The sequence below is a fragment of the Delphinapterus leucas genome, chromosome 2 (genome assembly GCF_059928025.1).
Source record: "Delphinapterus leucas isolate spDelLeu-1000000601 "Yukka" chromosome 2, BTC_Dleu_Yukka2, whole genome shotgun sequence".
In the NCBI taxonomy this organism is placed as follows: Eukaryota; Metazoa; Chordata; class Mammalia; order Artiodactyla; family Monodontidae; genus Delphinapterus; species Delphinapterus leucas.
This window is the reverse complement of record NC_143130.1, coordinates 137,027,407-137,049,814: the sequence shown is the minus strand read 5'-3', so window position 1 is coordinate 137,049,814 and position 22,408 is coordinate 137,027,407. Positions and strand designations below refer to the sequence as shown.

Here is a 22,408-nt window from a genome sequence, read left to right as displayed (position 1 = left end):
GCCGCCGCAGGCTCACCCGGCATCCGCACCCCTCCCTCCCCCCGGCCTGAGTGAGCAGAGCCCCGGAATCAGCGGCTCCTTTAACCCCGTCCTGTCTGCGCGAAAAACAGACGCCCTCAGGCGACCTACAGGCAGAGGCGGGCCCAAATCCAAAGCTGAACCCTGGGAGCTGTGCGAATAAAGAAGAGAAAGGGAAATCTCTCCCAGGAGCCTCAGGAGCAGCGGATTAAATCTCCACAATCAACTGGATGTACCCTGCATCTGTGGAACACCTGAATAGAAAACGAATCATCCCAAATTGAGGAGGTGGACTTTGGGAACAACGATATATATATTTTTTTCCCTTTTTCTCTTTTTGTGAGTGTATCTGTGTAAGCTTCTGTGTGTAATTTTGTCTGTATAGCTTTGCTTTCACCATTTGTCCTAGCGTTCTCTCTGTCCTATTTTTTTATTACTTAAAAAAATTCTTTTCTTTATATTTATTTTATTTTATCTTCTTTCTTTCTTTTTTTCCTCCCTTTTATTCTGAGCTGTGAGGAGGACTGTCTCTTGGTTTTCCACCCAGGCGTCAGGGCTGTGCCTCTGAGGTGGGAGAGCCAACTTCACGACACTGGTCCACAAGAGACCTCCCAGCTCCATGAAAGAGCAAACAGCAAAAATCTCCCAGAGATCTCCATCTCAACACCAAGACCCAGCTCCACTTAACGACCAGCAAGCTACAGTGCTATGCCAAAGAACTAGCAAGACAGGAACAAACCCCATCCATTGGCACAGAGGCTGCCTAAAATCGTAATAAGGCCACAGACACTGCAAAACACACCACCAGACATGGACCTGCCCACCAGAAAGACAAGATCCAGCCTTATCCACCAGAACACAGGCACAAGTTGCCTCCACCAGGAAGACTACACAACCCATTGAACCAACCTTAGCCACTGGGATCAGACACCAAAAACAACAGGAACTACGAACCTGCAGCCAGTGAAAAGGAGACCCCAAACACAGTAAGTTAAGCAAAATGAGAAGACAGAGAAACACACAGCAGATGAAGGAGCAAGGCAAAAACCCACCAGACCTAACAAATGAAGAGGAAATACGCGGTCTACCTGAAAAAGAATTCAGAATAATGAGAGTAAAGATGATCCAAAATCTTGGAAATAGAATGGAGAAAATACAATAAACGTTTAAGAAGGAACCAGAAGAACTAAAGAGCAAACAAACAGTGACAGACAACAAAATAAATGAAACTAGAAATTCTCTAGAAGGGATCCATAGCAGAATGACAGAGGCAGAAGAATGGATAAGGGACCTAGAAGAAAAAAATAGTGGAAATAACTACTGCAGAGCAGAATGAAGAAAAAGAATGAAAAGAATTGAGGACGGTCTCAGAGACCTCTGGGACAACATTAAATGCACCAACATTCGAAATATAGGGGTCCCAGAAGAAGAAGAGAAAAAGAAAGGGACTGAGACAATATTTGAAGAGATTATAGTTGAACACTTCCCTAATATGGGAAAGGAAACAGTTAATCAAGTCCAGGAAGCACAGAGAGTCCAATACAGGATAAATCCAAGGAGAAACACACCAAGACACATATTAATCAAACTATCAAAAATTAAATACAAAGAACAAATATTAAAAGCAGCAAGAGGTGGGCTTCCCTAGTGGCGCAGTGGTTGAGAGTCCGACTGCCAATGCAGGGGACACGGGTTCGTGCCCCAGTCTGGGAAGATCCCACATGCCGCGGAGCGGCTAGGCCAGTGAGCCATGGCCACTGAGCCTGCGCATCCGGAGCCTGTGCTCCGAAATGGGAGAGGCCAAAACAGTGAGAGGCCTGAGTACTGCAAAAATAAATAAATAAATAAATAAATAAATAAATAAAAGCAGCAAGGGAAAAACAATAAATAACACATAAAGGAATCCTCATAACGTTAACAGCTGATCTTTCAGCAGAAACTCTGCAAGCCAGAAGGAAGTGGCAGGACATAGTTAAAGTGATGAAGGAGAAAAACCTACAACCAATATTGCTACCCAGCAAGGATTTCATTCAGATTTGACGGAGAAATTAAGACCTTTACAGACAAGCAAAAGCTAAGAGAATTCAGCACCACCAAACCAGCTTTACAACAAATGCTAAAAGAACTTCTCTAGGCAGGAAACACAAGAGAAGGAAAAGACCTACAATAATAAACGCAAAACAATTAAGAAAATGGTAGTAGGAACATACATGTCGATAATTACCTTAAATGTAAATGGATTAAATGCTCCAACCAAAAGACAGAGACTGGCTGAATGGATAAAAAAAACAAGACCCGTATATATGCTGTCTACAAGAGAGTCACTTCAGACCTAGGGACACATACGGACTGAAAGTGAGGGGATAGAAAAAGATATTCCATGCAAATGGAAATCAAAAGAAAGCTGGAGTAGCAATTCTCATATAATACAAAATAGACTTTAAAACAAAGACTATTACAAGAGACAGAGAAGGACACTACATGATGATCAAGGGATCAATCCAACAAGGGGATATAACAATTGTAAATATTTATGCACCCAACAAAGGAGCACCTCAATACATAAGGCAAATACTAACAGCCATAAAAGGGGAAATCAGCAGTAACACAATCATAGTAGGGGACTTTTAACACCCCACTTTCACCAATGGACAGATCATCCAAAAGGAAAATAAATAAGGAAATACAAGCTTTAAATGAGACATTAAACAACATGGACTTAATTGATATTTAGAGGACATTCCATCCAAAAACAACAGAATACACATTCTTCTCAAGTGCTCATGGAACATTCTCCAGTATAGATCATATCTTGGGTCACAAATCAAGCCTTGGTCAATTTAAGAAAACTGAAATCGTACCAAGTATCTCTTCCAACCACAACGCTATGAGACTAGATATCAATTACAGGAAAAGATCTGTAAGAAATACAAACACATGGAGGATAAACAACACACTACTTAATAACCAAGAGATCACTGAAAAAATCAAAGAGGAAATCAGAAAATAACTAGAAACAAATGACAATGAAGACACAATGACCCAAAACCTATGGGATGCAGCAAAAGCAGTTCTAAGAGGGAAGTTTATAGCAATACAAATCCTACCTTAAGAAACAAGAAACATATCAAATAAACAACCTATCCTTACACCTACAGCAATTAGAGAAAGAGCAAAAAACCCCAAAGTTAGCAGAAAGAAAGAAATCATAAAGATCAGATCAGAAATAAATGAAAAAGAAATCAATGAAACGATAGCAAAGATCAATAAAACTAAAAGCTGCTTCTTTGAGAAGATAAACAAAATTGATAAACCATTAGCCAGACTCATCAAAAAAAAAAGGGAGAAGACTCAAATCAATAGAATTAGAAATGATAAAGGAGAAGTAACAACTGACACTCCAGAAATACAAAAGATCATGAGAGATTACTACAAGCAACTCTATGCCAATAAAATGGACAACCTGGAAGAAATGGACAAATTCCTAGAAATGCACAAACTTCCAAGACTGAACCAGGAAGAAATAGAAAATATGAACAGACCAATCACAAACACTGAAATTGAAACTGTGATTAAAAATCTTCCAACAAACAAAAGCCCAGGACCAGATGGCTTCACAGGCGAATTCTATCAGACATCGAGAGAACAGCTAACACCTATCCTTCTCAAAGTCTTCCAAAATATAGCAGAGGGAGGAACACTCCCAAACTCATTCTATGAGGCCACCATCACTCTGATACCCAAACCAGACAAAGATGTCACAAAGAAAGAAAACTACAGGCCAATATCACTGATGAACATAGATGCAAAAATCCTCAACAAAATACTAGCAAACAGAATCCAACAGCATATTAAAAGGATCATACACTATGATCAAGTGGGGTTTATCCCAGAAATGCAAGGATTCTTCAATATTCACAAATCAATCAACGTCTTACACCACATTAAGAAACTGAAGGAGAAAAACCATATGATCATCTCAATAGATGCAGAGAAAGCTTTCGACAAAATTCAACACCCACTTATGATAAAAACCCTCCAGAAAGGAGGCATAGAGGGAACTTTGTTCAATATAATAAAGACCATGTAAGACAAACCCACAGCCAACATCGTCCTCAATGGTGAAAAACTGAAACCATCCACTAAGATCAGGAACAAGACAAGGTGGCCCACTCTCACCACTATTATTCAACATAGTGTTGGAAGTTTTAGCCACAGCAATCAGAGAAGAAAAAGAAATAAAAGGAAACCAAATTGGTAAAGAAGAAGTAAAGCTGTCACTGTTTGCAGATGACATGATATTATACATAGAGAATCCTAAAGACGCTACCAGGAAACTACTAGAGATAATCAATAAATTTGGTAAAGCAGCAGGATACAAAAGTAATGCACAGAAATCTCTTGCATTCCTATATACTAATGATGAAAAATCTGAAAGTGAAATTAAGAAAACACTACCATTTACCACTGCAACAAAAAGAATAAAATGTCTAGGAATAAACCTACCTAAAGAGACAAAAGACCTGCATGCCGAAAGTTATAAGACACTGATGAAAGATATTAAAGATGACACAGATGGAGAGATATACCATGTTCTTGGATTAAAAGAATCAACATTGTGAAAATGACTCTACTACGCAAAGCAATCTTCAGATTCAATGCAATCCCTATCAAACTACCACTGGCATTTTTCACAGAACTGGAACAAAAAATTTCACAATTTGTATGGAAACACAAAAGACCCCAAATAGCCAAAGCAAACTTGAGAAAGAAAAATGGAGCTGGAGGAATCAGGCTCCCGGACATCAGACTATACTACAAAGCTACAGTAATCAAGACAGTATGGTACTGGCACAGAAACAGAAATACAGATCAGTGGAACAGGATAGAAAGCCCAGAGATAAACCCACACACATATGGTCACCTTATCTTTGATAAAGGAGGTAAGATTATACAGTGGAGAAAAGACAGCCCCTTCAATAAGTAGTGCTGGGAAAACTGGACAGCTACATGTAAAAGAATGAAATGAGAACACTCCCTCACACCATACACAAAAAGAAACTCAAAATGAACTAAAGACCTAAATGTAAGGCCAGACACCACCAAACTCTTAGAGGAAAACATAGGCAGAACACTCTATGACATAAATCACAGCAAGATCCTTTTTGACCCACCTCCTAGAGAAATGGAAATAAAAACAAAAATAAACAAATGGGACCTAATGAAACTTCAAAGCTTTTGCACAGCAAAGGAAATCATAAACAAGATGAAAAGACAACCCTCCGAATGGGAGAAAATATTTGCAAATGAAGCAACTGACAAGGATTAATCTCCAAAATTTACAAGCAGCTCATGCAGCTTAACATTAGAAAACAAACAGCCCAATCCAAAAATGGGCAGAAGATCTCAATAGACATTTCTCCAAAGAAGATATACAGATTACCAACAGACACATGAAAGAATGCTCAACATCATTAGTCATTAGAGAAATGCAAATCAAAACTACAATGAGGGCTTCCCTCGTGGCGCAGTGGTTGAGAGTCCGCTTGCCGATGCAGGGGATGCGGGCTTGTGCCCCGGTCCGTGCAGATCCCACATGCCGCGGAGCGGCTGGGCCCGTGAGCCATGGCCGCTGAGACTGCGTGTCCAAAGCCTGTGCTCTGCAATGGGAGAGGCCACAACAGTGAGAGGCACGCGTACCACAAAAAAATAAAAATAAAAAACAAAAACTACAATGAGATATCATCTCACACCGATCAGAATGGCCATCATCAAAAAATGTACAAACAATAAATGCTGGAGAAGGTGTGGAGAAAAGGAAACCCTCTTGCATTGTTAGTGGGAATGTAAATTGATACAGGCACTATGGAGAACAGTATGGACGTTCCTTAAAAAAAGTAAAAGTAGAACTACCATACGACCCAGCAATCCCACTACTGGGCATACACCCTGAGAAAACCATTATTCAAAACAAGTCATGCACCAAAATGTTCATTGCAGCTCTATTTACAATAGCCAGGACACGGAAGCAACCAAAGTGTCCATCAAGAGATGAATGGATAAAGAAGATGTGGTACATATATACAATGGAATATTACTCAGCCATAAAAAGGAACGAAACTGAGTTATTTGTAGTGAGGTGGATGGACCTAGAGACTGTCATACAGAGTGAAGTAAGTCAGAAAGAGAAAAACAAATACCGTATGTGAACACATATATATGGTATCTAAAGAACAAAAACAAAAGGTCATGAAGAACCTAGGGGCAGGACAGCAATAAAGACGCAGACGTAGAGAATGGGCTTGAGGATACGGGGAGGGGGAAGGGTAAGCTGCGACAAAGTGAGAGAGTGGCATGGACATATATACACTACCAAACGTAAAATAGACAGCCAGTGGGAAGCAGCCGCATAGCACAGGGAGATCAGCTCGGTGCTTTGTGACCACCTAGAGGGGTGGGATAGGGAGGGTGGGAGGGAGGGAGATGCAAGAGGGAAGAGGTATGGGGACACATGTATATGTATAACTGATTCACCTTGTTATACAGCAGAAAGTAACACACCATTGTAAAGCAATTATACTCCAATAAAGATGTTAAAAAAGAAAAAAAAAAGCTGTAGCAATTTTAAAATCGAGGATAATGATAAATAGATGATTCTTTGCAAGAACAGAAGGCTCCAGCTTCACAATGAATGTGCAGTGGAGATATGCCACCACTGTCTCTAAGAGCCAGGCTGGACAGACAGACAGTGAGTGCTGCAAAAAGACCCCACTAAAGTCTACAAAATTAGCTTGAACTAATGAGTTCACACTGAAATTTGTATTATTAGTTTTTACCACTTCTCCCAGTTACTGTTACATTATTCACTGACTGAAAAGGAAGAGTTTTAATATCTCGTCAAGCAGTCAAGCCATCCCAGTGGGAACAGCTTAAGAGCAGTCCTGGTTGTAACAACTACATTAAATAGCCCCAATTTTTCTCTGAACTGTCACTCCTAGACCACTGATATTTTCCATTCTGAAATAATGCCAACTGGAACAAAGTGATATTCAATTACTTCTTAAAAGTAAAAATACCCAAAAAAGGAGATTTCAGTAAAGCACAATCTAAGAAGGGAAAACCATGATGAAGAGTTTTCCACAGTAATGTTGCTAAATTTAAACCACGTTACCAGCAAAATATTTACTTATCAGGCAGCATCACCATCCCCACCACAACCATCTACTGTTTACTGATTAAATAAGAGCAAAATCGTTGCCCCACATCATTAAACAGTAAATGAACAAGCATAAATCGACTTAAATTCTCAGTCATATTCTGCCACTCCCTCTGCTAATCACCCTTCAATGTTTCCCCTTGGAAAAAAATCCAAATTCTCCAAGCAGGACCCCAAGAGCTCTAGACCTCCCTGCTCACCTGGCTAACTCCTCTTTACCGTTCAGCTCGCAGCTCACAGGCCACTTCCTCAGAGATCCTCCCCCTTCCACCCAGACTAAACTCTGTGCCTCCTCTTCTCATAGCACCGTATTCTTTTTCCACACCATGCTTTTCAAAATATTCAGATAAATGTGTATCCACGTGATTACTTATTGTTTGCCTACTCACGAGACGATTAGCTCCACGCAGACATGTTTTGGTCCCTGTAGTACATCCAATACCTAGATGATGGCTGGCCACAGAAAAGGACTAGATAAATATACGTGGATGAATAAATTGCTAAATGCCCTATATCTATGTAATAGACCTGCTAAAAGTAAAACAGGGCTTCAGGTTTTTCTTTTAACACCTTACATAACAGAAGAAATATCTTTGAGTATTACTATTTCAAGAGCAAATATGTACACAAATGAAGATTACACAAATCGTGATTACACAAATAGCAATTACACAACAGTGGCACATACTTGCCACCCTCATCTGACTTAGCTTGGACACGGGGACGCATGGAAGACTAAGAGGGCCCATTTCCCAGCTGCCACTGCCATCAGCAAAGGGGTCTCCCTGGTCTGCCCCCAGACTGTGGGGCAGAAGGAATGACTGGGGCAGAGGGAAGAAAAAGCATGGTCAGAGGCCAAGCACTCTAATTCTAACAGTGGTAATTACGCCACCCTTCCAGAGCTCACTTGCACACCTCCAGTGAAAGATGACCCTTTCATTACCAATACTGCAGAATCACAGATTTCACAGGAAAGCACTGCTGGTTCCAGTCAAACAGCCTCTGCCAAGTACTACCACACACCCTGGCCTTCTGATGGGAAATAGGGTGAGAGAGAAGGAAGATGAGAAAAACAATCCGGCAGGGCCTGGGAAGGGCCCAGAGCCAGGGATGCACAAAGAAGGGTGAGAAAGGGAGTCTGGGGTGAAGTTAACACATAACTGGAAGAGCCAAGTGGGCTAACAACTGTGGCAAATAAGGACAGGCTAAAGGGCTGGAAGCTCTGATGAAATCTGATAAGGAGAGTATATGTGTATACGAGTAGAATGAACTGGAGGTCATGGTAACTTACAAGTGACAATGGGCTATAAGGTCCACTGTATCTGTGGGAAATGTGGAACAGAAGTGACAGTCCTTGAAATTGAAAGAGTTACAGCAGTATGCACCACAGATGCTCATGTTCGGTTGAATACAGCCTGGGGAGTCACAGAGACTAAGGTGGGGACAGAGTCAGCGAAACATGCAGAAGGGTGATCTATAGGTCAGTGAGGGCAGGAGGCAGGGGAAGAGACAGCTTAGATGAATAATGTAGGGTTACAAAAGAAGAGACTGAAATGGAAACAAAATGAAATCATTTCTAATGCCATGAACTGGAAAAGATGGAAAAAGAACATATTACTGAAAAACCAGGATTCAGTTAAGGTGAGGTAGTAGAAGGAGCATTTGAAGAAAAGGTTAAATACCTAAGAGACTTTGTCTAGGGGGCCAGCAGAGCAGATGGCAGCAGGAGCGGCCGGGCAACACGGTCCGGGGATGGGAGCTTGAGGCGGAACAGGAGGAGGGAGGGATTTGTGGCTAAGGTGCTAGGTTCAGGTAGGATGACATACTATGCACAAGGCCCCCAACATACAGGTACCAAGATAAACAAGAGAAAGGCGATATGGGGTAGGTGATCAGCTCACAATAAATATGCCTGGTCCATTCATCTCCCTTGGACATGGTTGACTGACCCTGTACGGGCCTATCAGATTCTCTTTCCTGAAAATTAAAAACCTTTCAAAGTGATTGAAGGTAGTTGGAGCCACTTTATAACACCCTGGAAAGAATATCTATGTTAACTCCTGTGGATACTCTGGTTCTCTTCTCTCACAAAACCTGGTTACTCAATTTTCCCCCGATTCTGAGAGCTGTGCCTACCCTAACCTTTAATAATGTCTCCATGTTTGCTTTGTTTGTTTTAGCCAGAATCATTTCTGTTGCTTATAACCAAAGTATCTTTCCTGATTTAACATGGCTTCTGCCCATAGCTAACTCATTTTATAAATGAGGAAACGGAGGCCCTGAGAATGTATTTTTTTTTTTACAGGTTATAAGACCAAAACCTGGGACTTCCCTGATGGCACAGTGGTTAAGAATCCACCTGCCAGTGCAGGGGACATAGGTTCGAGCCCTGGTCCGGGAAGATCCCACATGCCACAGAGCAACTAAGCCCGTGCACCACAGCTACTGAGCCTGTGCTCTAGAGCCCACGAGCCACAACTACTGAAGCCTGCACGCCTAGAGTCCGTGCTCCACAACAAGAGAAGCCACCGCAATGAGAAGCCTGCGCACCACAACGAAGAGCAGCCCCCGCTCGCTACAACTAGAGAAAGCCCGCGCTCAGCAGCAAAGACCCAACACAGCCAAAATTAAATAAATAAATTTATTTTTTTAAAAAAGACCAAAACCCAATTGTCCCTACTATACTACTCTCAGCGATTTTTTTAAAAACAGATTTAGACAGACAGCTTCCAAAAGACTTATAATCCAAATAACGTCAGATAAAATCTAGGTGTAAAGGTAAAATAGAAAAAGCCTAAAACTGGAGCAGATGGAGGTGGCTAATGAGTCTGGAAGAGCCACGATCTTCTAATAGTAGCTAGTGGAGGATATAGTTCATATTCCATTGTAACATGAAGCCGGTGTAACGGAAGATTTCTATAAATTTTTTTTAAATCTCTAAAGCCATTGTATTAATATAAAATTTGGATTAAAAAAAAGTAAACGTAAAAAGGTACAGAGCCAGAGAAAGGAAAGATAAATATCAACATACAGACAAAATCATAAAGACCGTGTCTATAATAGCAGAATATTTTTGGCATCATCACATGCTTAAAAACATCTGTCTTGGTGTCCTCCCCTCCGAATAGTTTGGGACTATAAAACATTTCTCATACTTCCTTGACCTTCCAAGATTCTGTGGCCATTTCACTTCCTCCTTCTCTCAGAATCTTTGTAAGGCTGATTTCCTTTGTTTACCCTATCAAGCGTCCTTTCCTTCCTAAAACTTTCACTTTATTTCCCTTTTTCTAGCCTAAAACTTGGCCACTGTGTATTATTCTTTCCTGTTTCCCTGGTGTTTGATATTTTCTCACCTAACCATTCCCTCGCTAATCCAAGACAATCTGAATTGGCACAGTCTCACAAACTTTTTCCGTGGCACTGCCTCAGAAAGAACAACAGGAACTTTTTTATAAAAACGTTAACAGAGGTGATCTGTTGCTAAGACTGAGTATAAATACCACATATGCTTCCATGAAGCTGTTCATTTCTCTTTGAACCATGGGTTTTCAGTAAAAAATGGGAAGCAAGTCTCTCATTTATTCCACATGGTCCAAACCTATTATGATAAACAAACATGTAGAGCCAGTGCTCCATATGAAATACCTCAGGTAAATATAATTATTTTATAAAAAGGAAACTATGGGCTTCCCTGGTGGCGCAGTGGTTGAGAGTCCACCTGCTGATGCAGGGGACACGGGTTCGTGCCCTGGTCCGGGAAGATCCCACATGCTGCGGAGCGGCTGGGCCCGTAAGCCATGGCCGCTGAGCCTGTGCTCCGCAACGGGAGAGGCCCAAACAGTGAGAGGCCCACGTACCGCAAAAAAAAAAATTTTTTCAATAAATAAATAAATAAAAAGGAAACTATATTACACATTAAATAATGTATTTAATTAAAAGATAATCTAATAGACGATATCAGTCAGAATGGAAATTCAGGGTTCCCCTCCACTTATATATCAAAAAACAAATGAAATAATCATAAAAAAATGAACATTTTATATACTTCAAACTTACAAGAGGAATATGTATCATAGACTTCTTATAGCACTTAGCTCTGTTTACTTCCAATCTTTCTAATAATTACACAAATTCAATTCCATGTACATGTAGATTATGTGAAAACACCCACTCATTAAGTAACAGAAGGGAAACAGCAAATCTTAGTGAGGTTTATATCAAAATTTAACATAAAAACTCTCTTCAGGATAAAGAACATCATTTATCTTTCAACCATAACTATTCTAAATTGATAATATGCTGATTCCACTATATCCTAAATCAGTGGTTCATTATGGGGTGAGGACTGGGGGACAGATGGGAGGGGTGGGAGGGGAGGGGAGGGAGGGGAAATGTGGCAAGCCCTGGAGCTACTTGTGGTTGTCTCCATGGTGGTGGCAGTTGGGGGTTGGGGGACTGAGGTGCTACTGGCATGTAGTGGGCAGAGGCCAGGGATGCTGCGAAACATACAATGCACAGGACAGCCCTTCACAACAAAGATTATCCAGCTCAAATGGTTGAGAAACTGTCCCACAGAGAAATGAGACCCAAAGGGAAGAGCAGCTGATCAGGAATAACCATGAGTCACCGCCGGCCCTCTCGGTTCCAAGGAGCCCCTACCTTGGATGCCTGCGGCGTGGATATCACATGGACTGTGCTGGGTTTGACTCCATTAGCCTTCGGCCGCTTGTAGAGAGCAAATCTGCTTTTCCTCCGGCCTCTGTCTCCATTAGGTAAAGCACCATTGTACCTATAAACAGAGATGAGAGGGTTCATTTATTTGTAGATTTTAAAGGCATTAAGAATAAAAGTTCGACGGCCTAAGGGAAAAGACAGGAATGCTCACAAAGACTTGCCCACTAACCGCCCCACAAAAGAGACACAGAACAGACGGTTCACAGACGTCAGCTATGATGAAGTTCAAATCACTTCCGGAAACTTAATTGAAGAGTGATGTACAAAGTAATTACAGGTTTCCTATTCTATAAAGTCAGACTCTTCAAATCTTTTCAGAAGAGACCGAGTATAAAATAAGCAAATGAAAATTCTGCAGAGGCCGTATTAGTGCTGGCTCAACTCAGCAAGCGCAGTCCTAATGGGCCCCGGAGAAACACTCAAGAAATATTTTTAAATGAACTAGTTAGAAGCTAGCATTCTAATTAAGCCTCATCTCTCACTCGCAAATCATGTTAATGTCTGTAGGATCTTTATTTGTAAGACCCAATTTAGTTACTTGCATTCTTAAAAGTTTGGAATTCTCCACCTTCATTCCCATTGCTATTTGAACCCTATACTGTCAGGTTAGCAAAAACTAGCCTGCAAAATGAAACATAAAGTATGACTCTACAAGAAGGTTGACCATTAAAAAGCCCAAAGGTAGAAAAGATGAGTTTTAATCCACTAACAAATATCTCTAAAAGTCACCTGGAAAACACCACTGTCCTTAAGCAGATTTCCTGAATTAATACCTTAAGCCAGTACCAGTGTTTAAAAGAAATGCAGGATTGCAGGAGGGTTTCCGTTTTCAGGAGGGTTTCCGTTTTTACCTGTATTTTCTAACTCTGGATTAAGGGTCCCTGTACGTTCTGACCGCTTCTCATGCTGCCACACTGCCATGTCTATTCTCCAACTCCCTCTTGGCAGAAATTCTTTGCAAAAAGAGAACCGAAAGAAGGAAGGGAATTGTTTCAAATCTGTGTGGATAAACATAACAGCTCCAAAGCTCCCTCGGAGCACCAAAGTCAGGGGCAGTGCCTGTGGTGTGGCGGCTCCACCCTCTCCTGGAAGTCTTGCCTTTGCCACTTGTCCGTCAATCCCAGAGATCATGGTGGCCATGATCTCTGGGTGGGACACAAGGCCCACTGAGAACAGTGAAAGTCAGAACAAGGGGTTTGTGGTGTTTGTTTTACAATTCAGTAGCTATAGTATGACAATGGATTTAAATTATCACCAGAAATTATTCCTGCTGTGTTTTTAATGTCTCCATTTCCATCACAAAGGAACGTCAGCAAAAAGAAAATGTCTCTAGAATACAAAAATAATTTGTTTCAAGTCTTATTCCTCTCCTTTTTCTGAGGCAAGATCAGAATAATGTGCATTGTTTTCTTAAACATATCTGTGATCACTACTACAAAGAACATATCCATGAGTAAACAACCATTATAAACTCACTTTGTCCTAATATATTTCCGTGTCACTTAAACCAAGATGAGCATCCTGTATTAAGAGAAACGTACGTGAATCAATCAAAGGCAGGGCTGTAAACAATTAAGGGACATTTTCGCCACTGTGGCCTAGAGGCAATTGGTACAAGATCTGGCAAGGTTCCTTGTGACCCTCACACTTGCCTAGCTCTCCGCTGCATCTTTCTCTCAACTATATACTGCTGGTCAAGGATAGCGAACCTAGTAAGAGCACGGCAGGTGCTTTTGAAGAGATCTGCTCACCATGACATACCTTCTCAGGAATCTAGCCCTGAACTCCCTAAGGGGAGCCCCGGCATCATGTCTGAATGAAACAGCCAGGCCAGCATCCTCTCCACCACCCTGGAGCTGAATAGCTGGAGGCAGACATCCGGCCCGAGCTGGCCAATGACATTCTCATCCCGGAAAACGCAAAGCCGGACGAGAGACAACCGCCAGTCTGCGTGGGTGGCCAGAGCTGCAAACTGGAAGCACGGGAGCTGTGGGGATGTCACAGTCTGTTCCGTGATGAAGCAGCAGAGAAGTGAGGAGTGAAACAGATGAACAGAGACAAGCAACAAAAAGAGATGGAAAGAGGGTCCTTAAGGGCTTCTATTGGCCCAGATGTACTCTGACCCTTGTTGGTGAAATTCTTTTTAGTTTCAGCTAACTCAGGTTGGTTTCTGCTACTTGCAACCCCAAAGCCATATCTAATATAAAAGTGAAAACACAAAACCAAAAATGTCAACCTTAACATATGCAAAAGCATTTTCATTTCAACTGCCTGAGCAGAGATGCACAGATATTTCAGGTTAAGCAAATATGCCAGTCCACTTAATATGCCTGCTTACTTAATACATCTACATGACACCCAGTGAAAAACCGTGCTGGAAATAATTAAGGTAAGAGTGGAGAAAACAGTGTCACGATGAGAAAAGTTTCGAATCAGGTTAAGCTACATGGTCATTCGTTCAATATTTATAATGCCAAGTACTAGAGCTGCAACGATGAATATCAACCAACCCGTGTTCAGAGCTCTCCACTTAAAAGCAGAGAAAGACATAAAAACAAGCGTGACAAAACACTCGTGCAACAAGATGCACTAGTCATTCAAAGCACGCGGGAAGAGCCATGTCGGAAGCCCTCACAGAGCAGATCGTGTGAACTTTCTTGGAATCTGAACAAGATGACTAAATGGGGAATGCAGGGCAATCGTATGTACAAAGGCAAGGAGTGGTTCAGTGCTGTGGGAGCGTAGAGTTCAAGAGGACAGACGCAGAGGGCTAGGAGGGTAAAAGGTGGGCAGGGCCCAGATTACAACCCCCTGATACTCCATGACAAGGGGCATGGCCTTTTACCCTAAGAAGAATGGGAGTTGGTAAGATGTAAGCAAAGGACTAACATGATTGCATATAAAGTAATCATGAGGGCAGCAGCATGCAAGATGCACATCCGGATTAGAGTCAGGATGACTGGATGGGAGAACTACCCTAACCTGAGGAGGAACGTAGTGGGTGGCCCTCAGAAAGACAGGTCCATGTCCCAGAACCTGTGAAGGTGACCTTACTTGGAAAAAGAGTCTCTGCAGACGTAGTTAGGGATCTGGAGATGAGATCATCCTGGATTGCTGGGGGCCCTAAATCCAGTGACAAATGTCTTTAGGAGACACACACAGGGAAAGAGAGGAGACGACCAGGTGAAGATGGAGGCAGAGACTGGAGTTAGACGATCACAGGCCAAGGAACGCCTGGAGCCACCACAAGCGGGAAGAGGCAAAGGAGAACCCTCCCCCAAGGCCTTCAGAGGCAGCACGGCCTTGCGGACACCTTGATTCCAAGATGTGAGGCCTCCGGAACTGTGGGAGAACAAATTCTGCTAAGAGTTGTTTTCAATGCTAGATGAACATGAGAATTACCAGGGAAGCTTCATAAAAATATGCGTGCCTAAGTCTCAAGAGATGCTGATTCAGTAGCTCTGGGACAGAACTTTTAAAAGTTCCACAGGTGATCCTTACTTGCAGCTACAGCTGAGGACCCTGGTTTTAAAGGCAAAAAATCAATAGTAATTGGTGACCTATGGTGTGGCCGCACCAAGTGAGAGACAGAGAAAGGGAATATCACATAGGCTCCCGGCCAAGGCCACGGCACTATTAGAAATAGGAATTACAGGGACATCCGGGGGAAGACATGTATGAGGCAAGAGAAGTTATAAACTTGGGTGCCTGCACCATACAGGTGTGGAAGTTAAAATCATGAGAGCAAATGAGATTACTCAAGAAAATGTACAGAGTAAAGTATAGAAGGCAAGGACAGACCCTGGGAAAGATGACCATTTAAAGAAATAAACCGTAATTCACGGAACTATTCGTCAAAAAAGTGACTTTCAACGTATGTAAATTTCAAACAAAATAAATACCTTTTATATCTTCAAAAAAATAAAGAAATAAACCCTACTGAGTCACAGGCAGAAGGACCAGGAACAGAAGAAAGTTGCATTACCAAAGATAGGAGAAGAGAGAATTTTAACAGTGTTTAATCCGTTAAGAGGCCAGTCAGAAATGCGCAAGTATGATTTGGAAAAGAACAGGTCGTCATTGGTGACATCACCCACCTTCAGAGCAAACCAGCAACGCAAAAACAAGCAAAGCCCTCCAGCGCCGAGCCTCACTGTGAGCCTACCCTCTCCTTCCCAGCTTCTCACGGCCAAGAACCTCAAAAGAGGGCTCCACACCCACCGTCCCAATTCCCTACCTGTCGACTCCTCAGCCCACTATTGTTTGCCTCCAAATCTAAAGGTACATTTGCTCATAAAGGCAAAAAAGTACTATTCCATGAAAGAGGGTCAGAATGCTGTCTGGCCCGGCAAGCTTTTCAGCCAGCAAGTTTGTAGAAATAAGATTTCCAAGTGCTGCGGGCATACCTGTCTCAGCTGCTAAACAAGGGTATTTTGATTCAAACCCACAAGTTGCCTTTCAAGCTTCAAATTAAAAAAAAAATTCTGGAGACTAAAAAAATCCACTTATTTAGTAAATGTGTGATGAAAATGTAGCTCTTCATATACGCAGGGCAAATAGGTGGTAAAGGTATTTGGAAGCTTCAGAGGACAATGAAAAACCCTTGTAAGAAACCTCACAAGGTAAGAAATGGTGTTTCTTGGTTTAAAATTCAGAGTTCACACATTAATTCTTTTAAATAGCATTTGCTGTGCATTTACTATGTGCCAAGAAACCTTGTAAGGGAGGCTCCTCGTGGGCAGTAAGAGGCTTGAATGACTGGAACACGCATAAATTGCACAGCTGGGAAGGGGCAGATGGGACTCAAATCTACATCTGGTTTTGTCTGACTCCATATTTCATACTCTTTCCAGTAGCCAACACTGACAATTTTTAAATTCAAGGCATTTCCTGGCAAACACCACAAAGACACATTCTTGAGAAGACGCCTGCCACCTAAAAAATGCATTTGTCAAAAAGAATTTTCTATAGGAAATAACAGCAAGAGAGGGCGTGCCAGGGGCTCCCAGCCACACTTTGGAGGCATCACATTTGATCTTAACCAGTCTGAACTCACGGAGCAGCACCTGTGTGGGCTACAGAAGTGAAGCGTCATCAGCATCAAACGGCCACATTCCAGAGGCAGCCCAGCTTCCCATTACAGACTGAAGGCTCTGCCCTCCCTCGAAAGCAATCTCTCTGTCACCTGCACATATAAATCGCAAGCAACTACTGTAGCTAAGACAGACTGTACACTGCAGATGAACAGGCCGGGGACACTAGAGACAAGAGATGTGAAGGGCATTGGAGTCTGATAAACCCCTGCACCGTGGCCCCCCGGTCTCAAGGAGTGCACATCAATTCACCACGATAGTGAACGCACTGCTGCAACCGTGCATATGAAGATGTACGTAAACCAGTAAGTGCCTGACACCGGCTTTACATCATGACAGCCCGAACTCCTCATTATTTAAGCTATCAGATGCATCTGGACTCGCACTGCCCGACTGAACTCCATACATAAAGCCCAGGGACACAACAGTATCTATTTTCCTGTGCCTAACAAATGCTGCGTATTGTACGGTTTCATAAAATAAATAGCAGACTTTCATTTCCAGCCAGAGAACTAACTATGGCAGCACCATTACAGTCTACTCCCTCTGGGGATAACCTGCTGCAGCTTTTTAAACATCGATTCATTCAGAAAATCTTCCTGGGCTTGGCCTCCAAATGAAAATTCTCAATGCCCCATTTCTGGTTGGAAATGGTCTCTGCTCCAAGTAGCTACTTCAGAGCTATTGAATATGAAAATATATTTATATACAAAATATGTAGATGCATATATTCATTCAAGATAGCATCAAGCGAAGTAGTACATGGGGTGAGCCAGGCCCACGGCTGTGTGCTGAGGGGCTAAGGATACGAGACACCCTGTCTCTTAACAGACTCAGTCAGGTGGAGAAGACAGATCAGGTGACAGACAGTTATAAAACAATACTGATAAGTGCCAACGAAAGTGAGTTAGAAAACACAATGGAAAAAGAAAAATCAGAACAGTAACTTTGGGATTACTTTAGGACACGGTCATAAGTCTTGGCATGCCCTACATGTGTGATTCAAGTCACAGAACCTTATTAATAGTCTTCACCAACCCTGTGTGACACCACCAGTCAATCTCCCATTTATCTCACACCATTTGGACTGGATGCTCTTTGAGGAATTTCCTATTTCTTTGTGTATCCTCCCTTCACCTCTACGTGGTACCTTAAAACCAAGGAGGGGATCGATGAAACAGTCACCACATTAATATGGAAATAATAATAGTGGTGTAAGGGATCAAGAGGGGAATTCTAGCTCCAACTCTTTTCCTAGCTGGTGCTGTGAACTTACCTAAGATGGGACTGTTTCCTCAGCTACAAAGACAGCAACACAAAAGAACAATTTCAATTTTAAAAAGAGATTCCCAAACCTCTTTCAAACATTTCAATTTGATATGGACAGAGAAGGCATTTCATCCAACTCAAATACCAGGATCCTGTCTAAGAAGGGTGAAGCTTGTGGCTATTATTTTAGCAACTGGCTTTGACCTGCTGCTACACTTCCAAAGACCCCTCAATTCTTTATGGCAGTTCAGGTGTGGCAGTTACAGCTACAGGTTGAGGTTTTCCTTATCTTGAGGTTTTTTAGCTTCCCCAGACCAAAGTATTTCCCAAGGCAAAACATTAAAACGTTCTATCAGGAACGCAATACTGCTCCCACACGCAGATTTTCAGCCGTTCTTCCAGGAATTATACACCCACACACTCTCATCCAGCCCCACTACAGCAAAAGGTACAGCATGAAGGCCAGAGGGAGACCCCATCCTGGCTCTGCATCCCATCCCATATTTGCACAAGTCCCTGAACATCTCAGAACCTCACTTTCCCTCCCCATAAAGTAGGAAGCTGCTGAGACCATTCTACCACTTGGATTCTGGAGCAGCATGGTGGTGGGAGATGAGGGCAAAGCTATCCGGAAAGGCCCTGACCCCAGCCTCATCAGCACCGCATCCGCAATGACCAGGGCAGGGACTCTGTTCTCTCCTGCATTCATTCAACTCCTATGACTCTGAAGGCCACACTTCCCTACTTGCTTCTTCCTCCAACCAGCCCATACGAAAGAAAAGAGCATGGAAAGCAAATCCAGTCCACCTAAAACACAGAGGAACTGTTTATGAAAAGAAAAATATTTCTTATCTAATACTTAGCCATCTGGTTCTTTGAGGTCATTCTCCTCCCTTTGTCATCTCAAATTGGTACTGTCACTAAAAAACACAAGATAAAGTTTTTTTTACTGTATTGAATCTCTGATTTTTGAGCATTGCTGGGAGGCCAACAGTAGAGCGTTTTTACTGAATACTGGAAGGTACGCAAAACGTCAGGAATAGAAAAGGCTATTTACGTTCCTCTTAAAACACTGACGACTAACATCTTTTATTCTGCCGTTGGCGCCAACAGTCCAAAATATCTCTGATTAAATACATATTAATATAACATTAGTCATTTATGTCAAAGAATCTTTTTTACCCTATGGGTGAAAAATATTTTTCAAGTATTACCCTGTAGTAATTTTTGATTCCTAAAAGAGAAAATATCACACAAAGTGAAAAAGCCAAAGTATAGCAAGAAATGAATTTGATATAGTACAAGATTTGTACAATTCACGAATCAGGTAAAGACATCATTTTATCCTATTCCTGAATTAGTACCATCTTTTTCTTGGGGGGGGGTGGTCTGAGTCATAGCTCTGCCATTAGTAGCTATGTGTTTTACCTGTTTTGTAAATTGAAGTATAGTTACTTTACAATGTTGTGTTAGTTTCAGATGTACAGCAAAGTGATTCAGTTACACACACATACACACACACACACACACACACCTGTTCTTTTTCAGATTCTTTTCCATTACAGGTTACTATAAAATATTCAATATAGTTCCCAGTACATCCTTGTTGTTTATTTTATATATAGTAGTGTGTATCTGTTAATCCCAAATCTCCCCCCCAATTCCATAACCATAAGTTTGTTTCCTGTGAGTCTATTTGTTTTGTAAATAAGTTCATTTGTATCATTTTTTTAGATTCCACATATAAGTAATATCATATGATACTTATCTTTCTGTCTGACTTACTTCACTTAATATGATAATCTCTAGAATTAGTACCACTTTACACTCCAGACTGCTTTACATAGTTCGCCAATTAATAATTTTGAAAACCAAATTAAATCCCGCACATTCCTTCTTTAATCACTCCAACATTTGCTTATTTTAGCCTCTCATCACCTAAATGAAGACAGGTATATAAATTGTATGTGGTTGACTGAAATACTGGTCACACAGTTCTTCACTCCTCCCTGAAGATATGCCCTTTGACATGACTTTATACCTCCAGTTAACTTCCTTGCCCTGGACTTTGGGTTGGACCATGTGACTTGCTTTAGCCAATGGGATTATTTTTTTAAGTCCTACAGGATGAGTATACTTTTTTATTAATTAATTTATTTTTTTTCGCTGTGTTATGTCTTCTTTGCTGCACACGGGCTTTCTCTAGTTGCGGCAAGTGGGGGCTACTCTTCGTTGTGGCACGCGGGCTTCTCACTGTGGTGGCTTCTCTTGTTGCAGAGCACAGGCTCTAGGCACGCAGGCTTCAGTAGTTGTAGCTCGCGGGCTCTAGAGCACAGGCTCAGTAGTTGTAGCACGTGGGTTCAGCAGTTGTGGCTCACGGGCTCTAGAGCGCAGGCTCAGTAGTTGTGGCGCACGGGCTTAGTTGCTCTGCGGCATGTGGGATCTTCCCGGACCAGAGATCGAACCCGTGTCCCCTGCATTGGCAGGCGGATTCTTAACCACAGCGCCACCAGGGGAAAAAAAAAAACAAATGGGACACAAGCAGGGGCGTGCACTGTGGTTGGCGGTTGGGATTATCCTCTGTCATGGCCATAGGAAGAGTATGTCCCAGCCAACCTGCCGAGGAGGACGAGTGACACTGGGAGGAGATCCAAGCCGCATACATGCGATGCAAGCAAAGCCACTCCATCACAGCCTAGTGCAGAGCCACCTCAACAACCCACAGTCATGAGAACAAATGATTGTGGTTTCACGTCACTGAGTTTCGGGATGATTGGTCACACAGCATTATACGGCAAAAAGTAAATGAATTTCGCAAGCAAATTAACTTAAGTAGCTTCTTCAGTAGTCAAAAACTTTGGTGGACTAAAAACACAAAAATACAAAATATATACCCATTGAAAGTTTTATATAAAGAATACTCTTTCAATATGAAGGAAAAAGTCTAAAATTAGAGATAATTCCAAATGTGTCGCTTTTTAAATTGGCTATAAAGAATGAGATTTTTTAAAAATGCATACTTCAGGCTTCCCTGGTGGCGCAGTGGTTGAGAGTCCGCCTGCCAATGCAGGGGACACGGGTTTGTGCCCTGGTCTGGGAAGATCCGACATGCCGCGGAGCGGCTGGGCCCGTGAGCCATGGCCGCTGAGCCTGCGTGTCCAACGGGAGAGGCCACAACAGTGAGAGGCCCGCGTACCGCAAAAGAAGAAAAAAGTATACTTCTTCAAGAGGGAGACAAAATACCAAATTGGATGTCCTTTATTTTTCTTCAGTAAATCATTATGTCAACTAAAATCAGTGGTCCCTCAAATAAGCTACATGATGTGTATGTAAAAAGGACTTCCTCTCTAAAAGTCAAATTTAGACATAAAAGAATTAGGATAAAACTACTAATTATTTGGCAAAGCACTGATTTTCTTCAAACTGTTTACACACAACTTCTACTATAATAAGAGGCCTCTAAAAAGTGAGCATCTCAAAGGATGCTCGAAAAGGAAGCATCTTAAACTAGCATTTGGGCCCATCGTCTAATATGTACTAAACTACAGGCATTTCAAATAAAGAACTTGATGGTACAAAGAAATCTGATTTCTCGCCTTAGTACTTATGTAAGTATTAAAGCTAGAAGTAGAAACTAGCGGAGGAATCTCTTCTTAATTTATAACTTATATACTTATAACTTATTTTAACTATTCCTAACTACTAAAATAATTCCTTCCAATCTCTTTTCCTTTTTTTAAATTTCATGGCATGCCTCTCTTGCTACTCCTAAAAAGAATCACACTAATGTATGTCTTATTTTTACTAATGTTTATTTACTTTAGACTTTGAGTATGCACAGTGAATTTTTAGAAATTCCTAGAAATACAGACATGCTAGAGCAAGCAAATTCAACTTTTGAACATTACTGGGCAATGCCCTGACAATTGCTTACTAAAGAGATATGTAATTGATATTGTATGCAAATTCAGTTCTCAAGACAATTTGTTATAAAATATATCAGCTTTATTCAATTACCCATGGCAGAATGGGGGGGGTGATTTTATATCAAACATATAAAAACTTTTTAATGAACTAC

General features: G+C 41.7%; 1 protein-coding gene across 1 annotated transcript in view; it reads right to left on the bottom strand.

The window, feature by feature from the left end:
* The window catches only part of PELI2 (pellino E3 ubiquitin protein ligase family member 2), a 222,831-nt gene that overhangs the window by 150,375 nt on the left and 50,048 nt on the right, over nt 1-22,408 (bottom strand). Inside the window, exon 2 of the mRNA XM_022570491.2 lies at nt 11,894-12,023. Coding sequence (XP_022426199.1) covers nt 11,894-12,023 — 130 coding nt within the window. The remainder of the gene's footprint in view (nt 1-11,893; nt 12,024-22,408) is intronic.